This window comes from Ochotona princeps, chromosome 19 (genome assembly GCF_030435755.1).
Source record: "Ochotona princeps isolate mOchPri1 chromosome 19, mOchPri1.hap1, whole genome shotgun sequence".
Taxonomy (NCBI): Eukaryota; Metazoa; Chordata; class Mammalia; order Lagomorpha; family Ochotonidae; genus Ochotona; species Ochotona princeps.
Genome location: NC_080850.1, coordinates 23898639 through 23919380, shown reverse-complemented (window position 1 = coordinate 23919380; position 20742 = coordinate 23898639). Strand labels below are relative to the sequence as shown.

General features: G+C 44.3%; 1 protein-coding gene across 3 annotated transcripts in view; it reads left to right on the top strand.

Moving 5' to 3' along the window:
* The window catches only part of AFAP1L1 (actin filament associated protein 1 like 1), a 57657-nt gene extending 37943 nt beyond the window's left edge, over positions 1–19714 (top strand). For all 3 annotated transcript variants that reach the window (XM_004587554.4, XM_058677216.1, XM_058677217.1), the window contains 10 exons: positions 546–639; positions 835–987; positions 2020–2231; positions 4252–4397; positions 5073–5145; positions 6670–6781; positions 11176–11340; positions 13224–13402; positions 15730–15858; positions 19351–19714. In XM_004587554.4, coding sequence (XP_004587611.1) covers positions 546–639; positions 835–987; positions 2020–2231; positions 4252–4397; positions 5073–5145; positions 6670–6781; positions 11176–11340; positions 13224–13402; positions 15730–15858; positions 19351–19374 — 1287 coding nt within the window. In that variant the 3' untranslated portion in view covers positions 19375–19714. The remainder of the gene's footprint in view (positions 1–545; positions 640–834; positions 988–2019; positions 2232–4251; positions 4398–5072; positions 5146–6669; positions 6782–11175; positions 11341–13223; positions 13403–15729; positions 15859–19350) is intronic.
* The last annotated feature ends 1028 nt before the right edge of the window (positions 19715–20742 follow it).

Here is a 20742-nt window from a genome sequence, read left to right as displayed (position 1 = left end):
CCTTTGTCCACCAGGCTAGCATCATAATGGGCCCCTACTGTGCTCCCCAGGTCCATCGTGGACTACCATGAATGTCTAAACTGATCCCCTTTCTCCATCTTCACTGCATTCCTGCCTCATCCCTTTCTGTTGGCCAGGATGACCCTCTGTTCGATAGTTCTTTCGCTTTTAGTCTTGCTCTGTCTTATCTGTCCCCATTATTGCCATTGGAAGGAATTTCCCATGTTGGATGACATTATATCCCACCTAAAACTCATCCCAGCTCCCTGTCTCCTAACAAATAGTCTCAACTCCTATAGCATTGATCCTAGTGCATTATCATTAACTGCCTCACTTCCTTGTAAGACCAGGGGTAGCTGGGAGACACCAGCATGGCTAGTGTCAGTGATCTCCTGCCACCTGGTAAGGTTTCCGGCACAGGACAGCTACTGACAATTACCTGTTAGCTAATTATCACGTGCTGAGAGTCAGAGCCGACTGAACCAATAAAGGGGTTCTCCTTTATGTGTATCAACTGATACGAGGCTGTTTGTGTCCCTCCTCAGAGATTGTCCCAAGAGAAGCAGACCTCAGACTCGGACAGCGTGGGCATGGGGGACAACTGTTCCACCCTTGGCCGCCGGGAGGTGTGTGAACACGGTAGGAGTCTCTGGGAGCTAGGAGGGGACACAGTGGCAAAGCAGATGCCAACCAATTTGGAGACCTGGGTAAGGTGACCCAGCCTGGTATATTCAGAGCCACAGACCAGTCATTGAATGGACCGCAAGAAAAGCCTGTGGGTGGAAGTGGGAACTAGGGCTCCCTCTCGTCCCTTGACATTTGTTTACATGATAGGTAAAGGGAAGAAGAGCAGCCTTGCAGAGCTGAAAGGCTCTATGAGCAGAGCAGCGGGTCGCAAGATCACCCGCATCATCAGCTTCTCCAAGAAGAAGGCCCTGGCTGATGACCCACAGACGCACTCTGCAGAGGAGGAGGTTCCATGCTGTGGTGGGTGCGGGCCCCGGGGAGGAGGAGAGACTGGTCATGTGGACACGGGGTCCTGAAGCTGAAGCCAGGAGCCCCTCCATGCCTCATCCACCTCTTCCCCAGGGCAGAGGAGGGAATCCCACACTAGTGGATGGCTTAATACTAATCTGTCAACAATCCACATGTCAGTCATCATCCTGCCCCTATCACCTCTCCTACAATACTCAGCTAAAGAGATGGTCAACTGACCCCCATATTCCTGTGCTCCCCATGACCTTAGCTCACCTGCTCCATCTCCTCCCAACCCTGCCACTGTAAAAGGAGGGAAGTACAGATCTTTTTTCCCAGCCTATAATGTGCCAGGCATACAATTTATAACCCAGTCTTGAAGTAAAATTTCTTGGACAAAAGCAGGTAAGTGCATTCAGTGTGAGTTAAAAGCAGCTTTGAGGCTGGACACACTATATTAAATGCAGCATCCCTTATACTGGAATCCAATAGAAAGTCACATATCAGTATTGTGAATAGGCAATTTTACTGGCCCTGAAAAAATCAGTGAATAATGGCATATGAGGTTTAAAAAAAATAGTGTAAGTCTAAAATGATAAGAAGGACTTCTAACCCCATCAGTCATTTGCTGTTGTAGATGTGCTTGTGACTGTTCAGTCTTGTAATGGTTTCTCTTGGCTAGATGTACCTATTCTCGATGCTGCCACCAGGTGTCAGCATCTGTCATAAATTTGCTGTTTTCAATGCGTTGCCTTCAGGGGAGGAAAGGCAGGAAGAATGTATTGGTGGTTCCTGTTCTTGATATTGACCTTTGGAGTGGCCCCAAGGCTGTGCAGCAGTGTATGGAGAGGGTTGTCACTTCCCATTTCCCGGACAGTTGATGAACACTCACAATGAGATATGCAAGGTCACCCTCCCAATAAACCCAGAGCCCTTCTCTTCCACTGCAGGCCAGATGTGTCCAAGCACTGTCTCCCTGGTTTGGGCCACACACCAGCCTGCATAATGCCACTCTCTCTCCTTCTGTTCATGCCTTCTGTTCAGGCTACCTGAATGTGCTGGTGAGCCAGGGCTGGAAGGAACGCTGGTGCCGCCTCCAGCGTGGCACACTCTATTTTCACAAGGATCGCAATGACCTGCGCACACATGTGAATGCCATCGCCCTCTGCGGCTGTGAGGTGGCCCCAGGCTTCGGGCCCAGACACCCCTTTGCCTTCAGGATCCTGCGCAACAGACAGGAGGTGGCCATCCTGGAGGTGAGTAAAGGGTCCAGGACATTCCTGGTGGTGCACTCTGGCCAGGGAGTCTTCTTTTTCTTTAGAGGGAATGCTTGCTACAAACACCACTGAGACCAGGGGAAAGGAAGGGAAGCCTAGGGGCTACCGAATGACCTAGCAGAGTCGCCAAACAATGAATCATGTTTTTAATACAAATATACCATACAAAACTTGGTATGTACTGACACTCAAAGATTTGTTGTTGATCTGAAATTCAAACTTAACACAGCATTCTGCTTTTGTTACTAACAATCTGGCAGTTCTTCACATGAAAGGCACTTGGTCTGATCCAAGTGGGACCTGATTCCAGGATCCCCTCTAAATTCTCCCCACAAAGGGTTGGCCACCTCTGCTGAATCACTTCTCTTCAAGGTGACCTGCCTTTCACATCAAACAGCTCAGGAAACCATGCAGGAGCCAGTGTATGTTTGTTCCACCTGGCAACCCTTTGGCTTTCTAGAGTTGAATACGTCAACACTGGAGTGAAAACCTGAACTACCTCCTTACATTACCGATAGGGAGACTGAGGGCAGGGCAGCCAAGTGCTTTGTTCAGTTTCCACAGAGGGCTGACGGCCTCCTACACGTTTCTCAAAATCCAAACTCAGCCTCCTGCTCCCATTGCCACTGGCCACTACCCACACACTGTTTCCTCAGTTCTTAACCTACAAGAGATATTGCCTCTGGGACTTATTTTCATTCTCAGTAGTTTTAATCTCTTTTTCCTCTTTAACTTATAATTGGAATTTTCTAGCAGAAATGTATCTTACTTAATCAGGTTTAGCATCTGAGTGATTGCTTAGTTTGATTTTATGATAAAAGCCTTTAAATGTGAATTTATATTAAATGCTATAAATACTTGGCAATTACAATACAAAGAAAAAATTGTTGGCATTTCATAAGAAACCGTCTCCTCTAATAAAAAAATATTTTTAAAAAAATCAAGGTATTAGCTTCTTACTACTATAATGAAATTCCTGAGATAATTGACACAAAGACAAAAAGAAATTTTACTTTGGCTCACAGTTCTGGAGGCTGCCAGTTCAAGATTAGGTGGCCCCACTGGCTCCATCTCTGGTAGCAGCTTTCCTGCTGGCAGAATCCTGCACAGAGAATCACATGGTAAGAGGCAGGGAACATTGTACCTGTCTATCTATGTGGTCTATTATAAAACCACCAGTATTTGGTCATGGACATTCCACCCTGATGATTTACTCCAATGCAGTCACCTCTGCAAGCCCTAGCTCCAAATAGCAAAATTAGAATCCATTTCTATCTTCATTATACCATAAACAGAAAACTTCTGGGAACAACCTGAATTCAGGGAGGAAAATATAATCAAGCCATAGCGTTCAGGGAACATTTAATATAAACTGTTAGGAAAACATGGGCTACCGAGTGAGGTCATATTATCTTAACAGAGATGGTCCAGGGCCCGGCGGCGTGGCCTAGCAGCTGAAGTCCTCACCTTGAACGTGCCAGGATCCCATATGGGCGCTGGTTCCAATCCCGGCAGCTCCACTTCCCATCCAGCTCCCTGTTTGTGGCCTGGGAAAGCAGTCGAGAATGGCCCAAAGCCTTGGGACCCTGTACCCCCCGTGGGAGACCCAAATAAAGCTCCAGGCTCCTGGCTTTGGATTGGCGCAGCACTGGCCGCTGCGATCACTTGAGGAGTGAATCATTGGATGGAGGATCTTCCTGTCTCTTCTCCTCTCTGTATACCTGACTTTCCAATAAAAATAAATAAATCTTAAAGAAAAAAAAAGAGATGATCCAAAAGGACTTCTCTGAGGACAGGACATTGGAGCAAAATCCTAAACAGAGGGAAGGGGGAAAACCTCTATAGATTTCTAGGTGTCTGTTCTCATCTCATTTCTCTGTGATATGTTAAGTATCTGGTATGTACTTAGAAATATCTATGGGTTTGCCTGGAGTGAACAAGGGAGCCAGATGTCCCGGCAATGCCAAAATGGATTCCACCTGTGCCTCCTCTTCTGCAGGCAAGCTGTTCAGAGGACATGGGTCGCTGGCTGGGGCTGCTGCTGGTGGAGATGGGCTCCAAATTCACCCCTGAGGCACTGCACTATGACTACGTGGATGTGGAGACCTTAACCAGCATCGTCAGTGCTGGGCGCAACTCCTTCCTGTAAGGGGGATAGGGGAGAGGTTGCTGGGTTACACCTGGGCGGGGCTCTTCCTGCCTCTGCTCCATCTCAGAAGCTCTGTGTCCAGCCTTGAGCACTTGGAGGAAAGAAAGAAAGAGCTGAGCAAGATTGTCTCCTTGCAAAGCTGGAATGATGCCTTCTCCTTCCAGCAAGGAAGAGCTGGCTATGAGAGGGAGCCCAGGACTAAGGACAGCTGGGGATGGAATGAGCAAAGGTGGAGGAGCCTTAGATTAGTAGCCTGGGCTCCACCTTCCTGCCCAGTACTACAGGCTCTCACACCCTAAGCATCATGTGGGCACAGGGATGGTCCATTGACCTTGAACATTACAGGAGCCAGATTCAAGTCCCAGCTGTTATCACCACCAGTTATAGAAGTACGGTTGGTTGGGTGCCATCTTGGATCCTGTGTTTCTGACAGAGTGCTGGTGATGAAATGCTTGCCCTAGGTTGTTGTGAACCCCACATGGGTTTTTGTCTATGGAGCCCTAACATAGCACATGGCATATACTTGCCCAGTTGCTGTTCCTAATGTCTCAGTCTGTTTTAATAGCTGCCAGAGAGCAGACAGGTCAGCATTGTGAGGTACCAGATGTCCTGGTCATCATCATGACCATATCATCATCATCATCATCATCATCATGTCTTCTGTTTTCCAGATACGCAAGATCCTGCCAGGATCAGTGGCCTGAGCCCCGCATCTATGATGATGTTCCTTACGAAAAGATGCCGGTACGATCCCTTGGGGCCGCCCAGGAAGGTGGCAGAAGCCATTAATTAGCCCTTCTTGTCTCCTTGACTGCTCCTTTTAACTTCTGCTGTTGTTTAACCAGCAACCAGAAAGCAAGTCCATTCTTATCACAGATCGTAGCTAAGGATGAGGAATGCCTTGCATAGGCACTGAGTGGGGTAGTAGAAGGAATCCCAACTGGGAAGGAAGACAGAGTTCTGAAACTTCCAGAGCTTATGAACACACAAACATGCAATGCAGCATCTCTTGTTTGAGCCAAGTGCTTGGATCCTCTTCCTGTTTGCCATTCTGTGGATGCTGTTGATTTGTGCTATCTGGGGGGAGTGCTGTGTGGCTGCCTCACAGCCTTCACCTGCCGGCATCAACAGTCTAAGCTTCCACTCTCAGAACAGTGTCCCTGTTCTGCTTACTAAACCAAGGAGACACCAGCTCATTAATTTACACTGAGGTCTCTGTAGGTGCCATCTGACCCAGAGAGCTCCTGGCAGCCTATCCCGGGAGGGAAGAAAACCACATTTTGATCCAGTACTGGTGGGTGGGTAAGGCACCACCTCCAATGGAGAGAGAGGCAATTAAGCTGCCAAAGATGCCAGATGAAACAGAGTGCCAGGATCCCTGCCGTTGATGGTGCACAATGACTCTCAGAGCTCTCATGTCTAGGGCTCCCTTTTCTAGAAACTTTTCCAGCCATCTTTCTGATGTTCCTACAATCTTTCTTGAGACTCAGATGAGCATGTGGATGCAGCTTGAAGTTTTTCTCAGTTGCAGAGCCCTAACAAGACAGCTTAGGGCACCAGCACTTGAGTCATACTGGGATCAAGGCTCAGTTAACCTTGGGCTTAGCTTCTCTGGTTCCCAACATCTGGGCCCCACATGGATAAGATATACCTACTTTACAGAACTGTTGCAAAAAAAATTATGTAAAAGAAATCTGGCACCCTGTCTGGACACTGGAAGGTCTTAAATAGGACAGGAGTAGTAAACAGTACAGTTGTTGTCAACATGATTCTGATATCCAGTGTTGCCCTACTCCAACAGGATGTCCTACGATTTAAATGCATTTTGAATGTTTTTCATATTCTTCATGAATAAATGTACAGACAGTAACATTAATTTGTTGCTTTTCTTATTGCCCGATTTTACCCATTACCTTTTTTTCAAGGGAGGACTCTGCATTAGGCACAAAATTAGAAGGATGCTTCCAAATGATGTGAAGACAAATATTTATGATAAATCAAAATATTTATGCTCCCATATAATCTTTTGAAACTTCCTAGCTTCCCTTTTAGTAGGTACTCCAGTTTAGGGTTGCCTCCTGCTGCCTCCCAAAGTATGAATTCCAAATGACACAGGACTAGGGAAAGTATTTTAGAAACTCATGATTACTGCACAAATCCATAGATGAAAGGCCAAGATCACAAAAGTCCCACCAGCTTCAAGCAACGACCTGGGTCAACAAACCTGAGCCTTCCAGTACTTAACCTTCCTCCTCCATCTCCCACCAGGATGAGGAGCCCGAGCGCCCCACAGGGGCCCAGGTGAAGCGCCATGCCTCGTCCTGCAGTGAGAAGTCCCATCGAGTGGACCCACAAGTCAAAGTCAAGCGCCACGCCTCCAGTGAGTTCCTGTGTGGGCCCTCTCTGCTGAGCAGAAAGCGGAGGGGTGGGGAAAACAATCCACAGCAGGGATCGCAGAATCAGACTCCTGCCTCTAGGGGGTATAAGAGGGAAGTGGGGAGAGCAAATCCTCTCCCATAAGCAAAATGACCCCTCACACACTGTGACAAAGGACAGTTGCCTGTGTCCACACAGACATATAAAAGGCGGCAGGCAACTGTACAAAAGAGGAATGCCTGCGTCCCCTACCCTAGAGGTGAATGCTAATCAGCCCAGTCCATGGCCTCAGTGCGAAGGCCAGCCCTTGTCATCACACTGACCAGTTATTCAGGGAATGTCAGAAATCTATACTTCACATAAAATCCATTTATTTTACTATTAACTGGCTTCAAACTTTTAATACCAAATGAGGCCATCTTAATCATAAGAGGTCTTTGAAAAGTATAAGAAAATGCATATTATGAAAAAATGCATTCATTTCAAAAATTTTTGTATAAAATCTTTATTTTTTAATTCTGTTTTACACAAACTTATGGAAACTTTCGTTTGTGTGTGTGTGTATGGTGGTGGGGGTAACATCTACAAGCTGTATCTGTTTCAGGGCTTAATGATTTGTGGCTTCTGATCTGGGTAAAACCTGCAGAACTGAGCCCCTCCAGATATCCTTGAGTGAGCTGCCACAAAAGCCACAGCTCAACTCCATGTCCTGGGCTTGGTGAACTGCCAGATTGCCACTCTGCACGGTAATGACTAAGTATGCCCAACAACTCTGTCCTAAGTCTTGTTTGATTTCCGACACTCTCTGCTCCTGTGTAATTTATCTTTATGAGCAAGCCTGCTCCCTGTAGGACAAAATGTTCCAAGAGTTATTTCTTCGTTGCCTTAAGTGTCTTCCTTCTCACCTGAACAGTCAAGCCTTGTTCTGTGCTTTTTGAAGACTTAATTTTAACAAGGCTTTTCTATGTGACAGTTCCATTTCATGAGGATAGATAACCCTTTCTGGTGTCAGGGAACTGCATTCCATTTCTCATGGATCACTGGATCACTGTGTGACTTGGGAAATTTCCTTTCCTCTCTGTTGGTCTGAGCAATTAGAGGGTAGTTGTATAAAGTAAAGTCTTCAGACTCTGCTCTCTAAAGGCTCTAGAAACACAGAACCTGCTGAAAATGTCCATTTTAAAATGAAAAACAAAACTGAAATAACTGAAATAAACATGAGAAGTTTTAGGAATCACAAAATATATCAAAAATAAAAAACATAACACAAAGGGAAAAAAAGCCTAACAACAAAAACCAAGAAAGTAGATCCTTCCTTCAAATCAAATCTATGCGAAATCCACTTTAGAAAAAAGATGGAGCTGGGTCAGGTTGAAACCACTTGGCCTCTCCTTCGCCAAACCAGTCCCCTGTGAGCCATCACTGGGATGCCAGAGGGCAGACAACCGACGTAAAGCATTGCTGTTTTTTGGATAAAGAAGCTAAAGAACATAAAAGAGAAAGTGTCTTTTCTAGAACTAAGAATTCTGTTATCAACAACAGAAATTGTTTCTCAGAGATGTTGGAGCTAGGACATTCAAGATCAAGGTGCCAGCGGATTCACTGTCTGGTGAGGGCCCATCTCCTTTCACCAGATATTCACAGGGCAGGAGGTGAAAGAAGTATCTGGAGTCTCACTTAGAACTGACACTGATCTCATTTATGACAGCTCTACCTCCACGAACTAATGACCTTCTAAAGGCCTCATCCCATAACACGTCATACTGGGGAGCAGATTTCAACATATGAATTTGGGGTATGCCAATATTTAATCTGTAATACAGGAATCTTGTCCTAAATCATGTATTAATTACTTATTGCTATGTAACAAAGTATCTAAAATTGAACTCCCTGAAATAATGAGCATGAGTTATGTCATAGTTTCTGTGGGCCAAGAATTCTGAGCAGCTGACTTGGGCTTAGCGTCCGTGAAGTTGCAGATGGCTTTTCATCTGAAGTCACCTGAACACCTGTCTGGCTGGAAAATCCACTCTTAAAATGGCTCGTTCACATGGCTTATTCTGTGCTTCAAAAGTCACATTACGTCCTTCTGTCTGCAATTTCCTGATAGCTAGCTGCCCAGTTCCGCCTCACTGAGTATGGGAGGGGACTGCAAAAGCGTATGAATATAAGGGAGGGTGCAACAATCACGGAGGCCAAGGGGAGATATGGAGAAAATCTTAAGACCAAAGAAAAAAATTCAACTCATTACTTAAAAGATAGCCCCAATAATATTGGCAGCTGATTTCTCATCAGGCCAGAAGCAATGAAGTAATATATTCCAAACAAGTTCCTACATCCAGCAAAGCTATATTTCAACAACTAAAACCAAAATAAGCACCTTCTTTCAAAAAATTAAACCAAAATAAGGACATTTTCAGATATTCAAAAACAGAAAGTCTGTTGCCAGCAGACCCAGTTTTACAAGAAACACAAAAGGAAGTTCTTCAGACTGAAAGCAAGTGATTCAGATCTGAATTCACACACCAAAAAAAATCAGTAAAGGTAACTAAGCAAAAGACAATTATATATTTCTTCTCTTTTTTTTCCTCTTATTGAGCTGAAAATCAATTACGCAGAAAAGCACTTGTTTTCATTTTGTTGGGCCTGTATAGAATAAGGAAATGTAAGATTTTGAAAATAACAGCATGAAGAAGGTGGACAGATGTAAGGAAATGTCATCAAACTGGAAAAAAAAAAACATGATATGACCACTACATTAATCCATGCATGTCCTTCTTCTCTGAGCTTCTTTATTTAGTCATAAAATTATATAAAATAAAAAGAATGCATTCCCAGGCATGTAATATATATAACAGCAACAGTCCTTGTCTGATATAGTAAAACATCCTTTGTTGGTCTGTTTTTGCTTTTTCTTTTTAATCCAAACTATAAAAATGTGAAGTCTGGAAACCACCTTATCTAGCATGCCACTGTGTATCTGAGAAATTTGGGGAGGTACAGGTCTGGTTCTTTGCTCTCCGTGCTGTATTTATGATCAGGCTGGAATTGCAGCATAGTTATAGCAGGAACTGATTTTTTAAAGGTCAATGGGTGACCACTGCAATCCCTCCAAGAGCTGGGAAGATAAGACCCCTAGTTATCGGTAAAGCCTGTCAGTCATTCTGCACCCTACCAACTATCAAAGGGCTGTGTGCAGCTGTCCACCCTGGTATGCTCTGACATATTGGATCATGGCCTTGGCTCAGCGGGCAGTATTGATGGCCTTGGAGTCAGCTGGTCAGAGATTCATCCTCAGCTCTGCCACCATTAGCACTGGGACCCAATCTCTCTGTGCTGATGACAGAAAGCCCTTGTGAGGATCAAATGTGACCATAAGCCAATGGCTTCGCATGTAGTACTTAGCATATCGCCAATGTTCAACAAATTGCTGCCATAATTATTTGCTGTTATGGTACAACACAATGTCGAACCTTCCACAGCCTACCAGGTTCCTCGTCCACAAAACCTTTCTCAGAAATGAAATGTGCAGTATCTGACTTTAACCTAAGTTCTAGAACTCCAAAGGTTTGAGTGACATGTCCTTAACTTATGTATGTACCTGAGAGCAGACTATAAAAGCCGCCCTTGCCCTTTGGGGGCTGGCACCGTGGTAAAAAGTAGGCTAAGCCTATGCCTACAGCACTGGAATCCCACTTCCTGATCTAGCTCCCTACTTATGGCCTAGAAAGCAGCAGAGTATGACTCAGGTCACTGAGCCCCTGCACCCTTGTAGGAGACCCTGAAAAGGCTCCAGGTTCCTGGCTTCTAGCCATCTCAGCTCCAGCCATTGTGGCCATCTGGGAAGGGAACCTGTACAAGGAATATCTTTTTCTGTCTCTCCTTCTCTCTGTGTGACTCTGCCTTTCAAATAAAAAAATAAATAAATCTTAAAAATAAAAATAAAGCCAAATTGTGCTATTCATCAAAGAATTTGCTCCATAGTATTATTAACATTATTGTCTAACATTTACTAAGTGTGTACTGTTTGCCAAGAACCGTAAATGCTTTTCACTGCCTTATTTAAACCTGACCACAATCCTAAGAAGTAAATTTTAACAATGTTTACACATAAGGAAAATAAGGTCTGGAGGGAATAGCACAAAGCACCACTGTTTACTGCCACCTTGATGTCCCACAACCAGCAAGGATCAGAGGACCTCCCATTTGTCTGTCTCGAGCCCTCCTCCTCCCTTTGCTCCACTGCCTCTTCATTTGCTATTTATAGAACTCAGGGAATGAATCTAAATATCCTATTTTCTAGATGGAGAAACTAAGGCTGAGAAAAAAGCTAACACCACCCAAATATCCTTAAGGAGATGAGAACGAAGGGCCTTTGTCTTCCCCACACCTCTGCAGGTGCCAATCAATACAAATATGGAAAGAACAGAGCTGAAGAGGATGCCCGGAGGTACTTGGTAGAAAAAGAGAAACTCGAGAAAGAGAAGGAGACAATCCGGACAGAGCTGGTGGCGCTGAGGCAGGAGAAGAGAGAGCTGAAGGAAGCCATTCGGAGCAGCCCAGGTATCTACATTGGTGTAGTGCTAAGAGCCTGTGGGTGACACTGCCTGTGGCGGTCAGGGGAGCTCTGCTATACAGGTTACCAGTTTTCCTACCTTGTGGGCTTCTCATTTCCTTCTCTTCAACACCACCATCACCACCGCCCCACCGCCCACCACCCAATAAAGGAAGTATCATAAAGGCAATAACTACTTTTGGGTAAAGGACATAAACACATATCATAGTAATGTATGTATTTAATGTAGCAGGGTGCAAGCTGATGTCAAAAGTGAGAAAAAAAAAAACAAGTGTCTTAGAAACAAGGAAATAAGAGGCAATTTTGAATCCTACGTTCCTTTATTCAGACATGTGTGTGACACTGATCAGGAGCTGGAATAAGGAACAGCAATACTTGCCCACATGCCTCTTTTGAAATCCAGGGACCTCAACCTGCCTGCTCTGGACTCCTTCACACACTACTTTCTGATGCATTTCCTTTGGATTCTTTGATTATGGTTGGCCACACTTTCAGCCAAAAGTTTCTCTGTATACTGGAGGCAAAAGAAGACCTGTCTTTATAGACTGTTATAAATTATATCTGAGATCACACTGCCCAAACAGAGTTGGATGGAACCTATAGACTCATTCTTAAGGGGAAACTCCACAGGTCACAGTGCTGCAGACTATTGTAGGAGCTCACATGCCTGCCCCTGGTGTCTACCTGCAGACTGCCCAAGACTCCACGGTGCCTTAGATCAAGTGCTTCCAGTTGAAAGGATGGGCTTTTTCTGTGCAGCCAAGAACCAGTGGGAAGGAATCAGTGGGAAGGAAACCTGGCAAGGCAATTTTGATTTCAGTAAATTCTGTTTTGCCTTCAATAAAGGCAGAACTAGAATTTGTTCTAGATGTCTTCACTCCTTTTCCTGTTCAGCTTTCTTTGTCCTATAGCATTATCACTTTGTAACCTGCCAGATTATTTACTACACTTATTTTTATTTCTTGTTTGGTCCTTCACACACAATTATAAGCCCTATAAGAGCAAAGAACATTGCCTGTTTTATTTGCTGATGCACTGAAGGGCCCAGGGCAGGGTCTGATACACAGAAAGCACTCAGCAAGTAAAGAGTTCAACATTACTGGAAAATCCTCCACTGCAGCTTCCTTTAGGGCAAAGAATAGAGCCAGTGTTTAAATCTAGTAAGAGCCAACACAACCCTGGGCACAAACAAGATATGAATGTAGGTTTGTTGGATTAAACTGAAAAAGAGGCAAAATCCAACTGGAAACCCTCGTCTGTACAAAGCCCTGTGTCATGACTTTTTCTCACAAGTAACAGAAAACAAAGTCAAACTGGCAGAAAAATGAAAAGAAGAAAAAAACTGGGAAAATGAGATATCACATCAGTGATGTCACTCAAACATCTGTCTTTCTCTCCTCTGATTTCACCATTCTATTACGGTGGTGCAATGGCTACACAGCTCCAGCCCCTATAGTTGCCAAGGCAGCAGAGAAGAATTCTTCCCAATGACCACCAAAAAAGTCCCAGAATTCACTCTCACTGGGCCAACCTGAGTCCCTAAACCAATCTCTGTGAACAGAAGATACAATGTGGTGATGGACCAAGTCTGTTATATGCTACACCGGGGATAAGGTGTAAGATTAGGCCTACCCAAACCATAGGATGATATGGGAAAGGCAGTCTCCCAGTAGACTATATAATAAAGGTGTGGTAGGGTATAGGTAGTGGGCAAGAAAGACTATCTCAGCCAGTTGGAAGCTGGAACTTAAGCAAGACTAGGGGCAGGAAATGTCCTTCAGGAAGGGCAGGCAGGAGCCCGAAGCCAGGCCAGACTCAGTGACACTTCAGGCCAGAATCAGCTTTTTCTCACCTGCGTCTCTGACCACAGGAGCGAAATTAAAGGGTCTGGAGGAAGCCATGGCCACCCTGGAAGCTCAGTGTCGGGCAAAGGAAGAACGCCGGATAGACCTGGAGCTGAAGCTGGTGGCTGTGAAGGAGCGCTTGCAGCAGTCCCTGGCAGGGGGCCCAGCCCTGGGCCTCTCCATGAGCAGCAAGAACAAGAGTCGGGTGAGTCGCCTGCTTCTCAAACCAGGCACCGCTGCTCCTTAGCACACTATAGACCTCTTTACGATGACAGTCCTTGCAGAGTTCACTGGGGAAGACACTTGAAACAGTGATCAAAAAGCGACTGAGGACACCCACATCTCATCTTAGAGGGCCTAGCTTCAAGTCCCAATTCCACTCCAGAGTCCAGCTTCCAGTAAATATGTATCCTGGGAGGTAGCAATAATGTACTTGGTTTCTTGACACCCATGTGGAAGATCCAGACTGAGTCAGTATATAGGAAATCTCTGTGTCTTTCAAACAAGTAGACATAAATACATGCATGTATGCACATTTTTTAACACAAAGTATAATCACTTAACTGGTGAGAAAACTGAGGCCCAAAGAGGGGAATGGTCATGGCACAGGTGGTGCAGTTGGGAAGGAACTCTTGGGGCAAGTTCCCTTGGTGTCTGGATGGTTATTTTCAGCAGTACCACTAGTTGTGACCACTTCCAAGCCCCATTTCCATGAAAGTGATCTCAGAAACAGCCGTGGGGTTACTGGTAATAGCAGCTGCCCCATGCTGAGTAACTTGTGTTGATTGATTTCCACAGAGCATGCTATCTGTGTTACTTCACATGATCTTTACAATAATCCTGTGAGGTAGTGTTGAGTATTATAACCCCACTGGACAAAGAATCTGATGTTTGGACATGTTGAATGATTGTTCAAGGTCATTCAAGTGGACACCAAGTTCCAGACCAAGGGGATCTAATCCCAGAGCCCTGCTCAGCCACCATGCACTCTTCCAGGAGCACACCTCTCCACCCCACTCGCTGCATACCAAGTCCTGTCTTCAGCCCTCAGCTTCTGCCTTCATCGCCTCTGTGGCACTCAGCAACCCTATAACTGTCAATTCCAATTGGGCTTCCTTGGGACTTTTAAGATCTCATATCTATCATGGCTTCTCAACCTTAGCACTATAAACATTTGGGGACAATCATTCTTTCCTACAGGGGACTGTGCTGTTCATCACAGTATAGATATCAGCATCTCTCACCCATGCCCACCACCAGTTAGAACAACCAAACTGCCTCTAGAAATTGCCAGATGTTCTTTGCGAGAGCAAAAATAATCCCTACATGAGAACCAGTGATCAAAATTACCAAGTCATTATTCTTCCTCATAACACTTAACCATAAATTATTTGTGTTGGTGTCCTTACTTAATGCATATCTAGATTTTATTTTTATTAAGAATTAGACTATATCTGGTTTATCGGTAGCCTTTTACATAAAGTCTGAAACAATACAAGTGTAATAAATGTTAAATGAATAATGGGCTTACCTGCTTTCAGACAAGAAATAGAGACATAATGAGATGAATCACCGGTCCAGTAGGTACGGATTGTCATTGACAGCTCTTATTGTTATTGTTCTGTCAAGTCACAGGACCTATTTGGGCCACACCCAGTGACACTGGTCTTTACACCATATACTTCCTCCCCCAGCAAGTTTCCAGCTTCACTGTACAGCTGAACAGGAGGATCAGGGACAAAACAACTTCCTAGAATCACAGGGGGCTGGAAGAGGAGCTAGAACTGGTTCATTCATTCCAGCTGCTTGCTCCTACCATCATTCCCTGCTGTTCCCTCCACGCTGGATCCTTTTAATACCCTTGGGAGATGAAGAGTTGTGTGTAAATTCCTTGCAAACTTAGCTTTGAAAATGTCATATTTAAGGTACTACATTCAGTAAGGCACCAAACAGTAATCTAGGAAACTTAAGGTAGAAAATCAGACATAATACAGGAAAGTGAGGTAGAAAATCAGAGAGAATACAGGAGACAGGCTAAGAGTACAGCTGTGGCATTTGAATCCCAGCCTCACACTCACCAGTCATATGACCCATTAAGCAACTTGACCTTCCCAGTTTCTTCATCTGTTAAATGGGATAATTACAATACCTACTTCACAGGCATATTGAAAATTTAAGCACGCTAATTCAGGTGCGTGGATATCTGGTGCGTGGATAGTCTAGAACTGGACCAAACCAAAATAAGGAGTCTGGAACTCAATCCTGGCCTCCCAGGTAGGTAGCAGAGACTCAACTACTTGAGCCAACACCTGCTGCTTCCTTGGGTATATGGTCACAGGAATGTGAAATTGGAAATGGAGCCAAGACTCAAACCCAGGCACCCTGATCTCGAACTTGAGATATGAATGACTCAAGTAGCATCTTAACTGCTATGCCAGATCTTTGTCCTTGCCCTGATTCCTTTGAGGATAGGATGGGTATGGGTAGCCAGCATTAGACCCAACCTATTCAACTGTTTTTTGCCATTATCAGGAACCTACAAATAAACCCCAGACCAGTGCCCCAGAGCAACCTCTGCCCGTCAACTGTGTTTCTGAGCTAAGGAAGAGGAGCCCATCCATTGTGGCCTCCAACCAAGGAAGGGTGCTGCAGAAGGCCAAGGTACAGTCGGTGATCAGTTAATCCAAAAAGATCGAGCAGGCCATTTACACAGAACCTCATCAAAACCCCAAACTCAAGTCAGAGAGAAAGGACAATTGCTCATCCATCCATGTGGGAATGTTCATGAAGCTTTCTTGGAGGGGAGAGGCCCTTGGCTTCATTCAGAACCAATGCACTCTTTGATGACATACTTGTTCCAACAAGCTCAAGTCCTCTGACTTCTGAGCCTACCTGTATTGAGACATGGAAACATGCCCAATCCCTAAATTAGGAAACAAAAGGTCAGTAACAGGACTTGCTTAGAGCAATGCAGGCATCAATGGAAAAATGGAGCCGTGACTCCATCACTTCCAACTGTAAATCCAGGATGTGTCTGCAGTACCAGTCCACAGTCTTTTTATATTTTAGTTTCACGGCTTCTGGGTTTCAAAGTTGCAGATAAGAAAGTGTAAACCTGAAGAACAAGTGCCTGGTGCATTAGAAATGCTCATGAACCTTTGCTAAAGCAAGAACTCAGAACTTTCTGACAAACTGAGGGGGAGTCGAAACTGGAAAGATGCTTTGTTACTGAAGTCCAAGCTAAGAAATGTGGATGCTGATAAATTTTCAAGGTCCAACGCTTTATTAATTATTATTGTTATTACTATGGGTTTTTATTTTGTAAATTTATTTATTTGAAAGGTAGCATAACAGAGAGAAAGAGGGAAAAAGAGAGAAATATCTTCCATGTACTGGTTGACTCCCAAAATGGCCACAAAACTGGGGCTGGGTCAAGCCAAAGCCAGAAGCCAGGAACTCCATTCAGGTTTTCCACAACACTGGAGGAACCCAAGTAACTTGTACCATATGCTACTCTCCTACTTGTTTTAACAGGGAGTTGGATTAGAAGCATAGCAGCTGGGCTTTTGACTGGCACTCTCATTGGGGATGTTGGCACTGCAAGAGTAGACTTAACCTACTGTTCCACAACACCAGCCCTGAAACAATCTCTTTTATAAGATTAATACATCAACACAACCCTTCTTAATTTAAAATAAAACAGCAATGTAGAATAGTGGCTAATGGGGGCTGGGAAGTGGGGAAATGAGAAGATTTTGCCACATGGTACAAATTTTCAGTTATAACATAGATCAGTTCTAGAGAGAGGTCTATCTAATATATATAGTGTGGAGACTACTATTAACAATACTCAATGAGTATATAAATTTTGCAGTTTTCTGAGAGATTTTGACCTCAAATATCACCACAAGAAAGTCATATTAAGTAAGGTGTTAACTAGCTTGATTATGATCATCACAATATGTCAAAAAATAAATGAAATTTAAAATTAGAAAAGCAGTAATATAAAAGGGAAAACACCCTGTTTGAAGTAGTAGAAAAATCAAATTTTATTTTTCTTAGAAACACATAGAGCACCTAAGTGCCAAGTATTTTGCTCCACACTTTCAATATCTTCTTTCATTACAATTGTGCAATGACCGAGTAAAACAGGCATTTTTAGCACCACTTCATAGCTGCAATTTAACTAAAGCAGTGAACGTGACAGACAGGGTCTTATTCTCAAGTAGCTTCCAGGCTGGTGAAAAGAGACAGGGAAAAGGTGGTACATTTGGTGCAAGGGTAGGTGTTTGGTGCACAGTTAAGATCCCACTTAGGATGGCTGCAGCCCACACTGCAGTATCTGAGTATTGTTCCCAGCTATGCTCCCGATTCCAGCTTCCTACTAACAAGCACCCTGGGAGACAGCTACTGATTGCTCCAGTAGTTGGATCCCTACCACTCACATGGGAGACCTGAATCGGCTTCCGACCTGTGGCTTCACCCAGCTCTGGCTGTTCCAGGCATTTGAGGAGTGAGAATGCAAATTCATTTCATTCTCTTTTTGTTCCCCACCAACCCAATCAAATAAAATATAATTTTTCAAAAATGCCCAGTTACCATGAAAAGCTACTTACAGATACATTTACAAAACAATGTATCAAGAAAGAGGGACTGGGAGTAGAAATGGGAAGATACATGGCTAGAGGAGACCTCTCTCTAACAGTCCTCTCATGGTAGAAACAGCCTGAGACAGACTTAAGAGAAAGCGTCCCATGAAAGGGGGCAGCAAAGCCTGGCTCTCTAGCATGCCTGCTGGCCACAGCCAGGGAGCCACTGGATCGTGGAAAGGGAGTAGGAGAAGGAGATGAACTGAGGGGGAAGAAGTAGACAGTGCCCGACCATTTTGTGGTCTGAAATTGCACATCTGATCAGAATACATTAAAGAACAGCTACTCATTACCTACATGGCAAACAGTGCTTGGGGAAAGCCAGCCAGTTTTGTCTAGGACTATTAAATACAGGTTTCTGTACATAAGCTGCAGTTGCATCCTTGTTTGGAAAAGACTTTCAGTGCCTCAGGGAGCTTGCATTCTCTCCCCAGTTGGTCAGTCATTGAAAAAAATATTTGCTAAAGGAAACACGGGAGAATCAGAGAGGCAACCAGCTAGGAGCTGGAGCATCTAAACCAGGATCAATCAGTTTTTTCAATAAAAGATCAGATGGTAAAGAGTCTATGTTTTGTGGACTACACATCATCTGTTTCACAACCACTGAACTCTCACTGTAGCATCAAATTGGCCATAGGCACTACATAAACAAATGAAAGGTATGACTGTGACCCCAAACAACTTTACAGATATTGGAATTTCATATAAAACACTATTCTCCTTTTGATATTTGCCCAACATTTAAAAATAGGAAAAACCTTTTTCCAAGAGTCACACAAAAATAGGCGATGAGCCAGATCTGACCAATAGGCCACAGTCTGACAAGCCTCTATCTGAGGCCTTGCAGGCCACCGCAGGACTTATGCACTCTGTTCTGACATGATGGAAAGTGGTTGGAAACTTCTGAGTGCAGGGTTTTGGGGGCTTTTGGTATATTTTTAAACTACTATGTTAAGAATGGATGAAGGGGGCCCAGCGGTGTGGCCTGGCGGCTGAAGTCCTCGCCTTGAAAGCCCCAGGATCCCATATGGACGCTGGTTCTAATCCCGGAAGCTCCACTTCCCATCCAGCTCCCTGCTTGTGCCCTGGGAAAGCAGTCGAGGACGGCCCAAAGATTTGGGACCCTGCACCCGCGTGGGAGACCTGGAGGAGGTTCCTGGTCCCGGCATCAGATTGGCGCGTACCGGCCCACTGCGGCTCACTTGGGGAGTGAAACATCAGATGGAAGATCTTCCTCTCTGTCTCTCCTCCTCTCTGTATATCCGGCTTTCCAATAATAATAAAATCTTTAAAAAAAAAAAAAAAAAGAATGGATGAGGGACAAAGAGATACCAGCACAGAGAATTGACTTAGGGTCACAGAGAAAGGATGGGCTGGGACCCAAGGCTCCCTGGCATGGCCAGTGGAGAGATAATGTAGCATAATTAGGTAGTGACACATTTCATCCCATGAGTCAAATTAGAACATCTAACAAACTGATTTGTCTTGTCTCTCTGTGCTTCAGGAATGGGAAATGAAGAAGACCTAGAAAGAGAATGCAAATTTCATTCCAAAGGAAATACCAACTTGTCCTTCTAAAGGAGAAATGCTTTGTTACAAGGAGATACCCTGAGAAAACTGGAAGTGGTCCCTATTCTCCAGACCAGCCAAAAGACCAGCTTTCGTCATCTGCATGATTTTAGGGGATTGTATGGGAGGGAAGAACCAAAAAGGAAGATGGAAGTAGAGGACACCTTTATGACTTTCAGAGAATGGAACTGGGGATAGGAAACAGAAGCCTACACAATTGTAAGGACTTTTTTAGATGCCTTCACCTTTCCTTCTGGAGAAGAGAAGAAAGCACCTGTGAATAAGCCCATCCATCCCAACTTAGTGTCCAATTCCCAGTCCTTAAGAGAACAGAAGGTAGCATTGAAGCCTCAGGGATGCACTGTAAGGAAAGATGAGACTTGATGATTTGACTGTACTGTGCCAACCACATGTGAGCTGGGCCTTGCTTACAACCACCAAGCAAAGCAAAGAGGCTGAAACATCAATAACATCCCTGTCTGGAAAAAAAAAAGTGACAAGCAGCCACAGAGGATGTGCAGATGTACAAATGCCACAGTCATCCCTCATCTGCTTCAGAGCTAAGTGCAGCTACTGGAATCTTTTCCAGAACTGAGTTTTAAAATCAGAGATCAGAGTATACAACTTATTTCAAGCTCACAGACAGGATCAGAGACAGAAGTGTGGAGTTCTAATGTCCACAGGAGTTTGCAGGCATTGTAGGGCGGGATCATTTGCTTCAGTCAAGTCCTTTACCGATTTTAAATGGCACTGAAGCTCCTGGGGCTTTGGTTAGAAATCCAGAAGTCACTATTTTTATACTCATGAAGTCCTAGTCTTAGAATCTACCCTTCCACATCTACGATAAAGTAAAACTATCAGAAAAAAAAAATTTAAGAGGATGATGGCTTATTTCTGCCTCAAGGATGCTAATCTTTTACAAACACGTAATACCAGTGTCCTGAATTTGCCCCCTCACTTCTGTCTCAACCCTGTGTCAGTTTATAGGTATAACTGACACATTTCCCAGAAATAAAGGTCTAACTATTTAGGAGTTCTGAGTGCAGCTGAAGGGGAAGAAAGGAAATCCCAGAAAAATCTCTGTATTCTTTGCTAAAGGCTCCACAGGTCTTACTCCACCTATGGTTTTATATACCTCAGCCTCACCCAAACTTTACCACCCTCTATAACAGGAAAGTTAACCTGACCAAAGTCATTCAGCAGATCAGTGGCAGAATATAAAATGTAGGGATTGTGCAGTCAAATGCTCTACCCCTAAGCTATACCCCTACACCCTAAATGTAGATTATGAACCCAGATCCAGATAGGGCTGGGTTTAAACCATGCC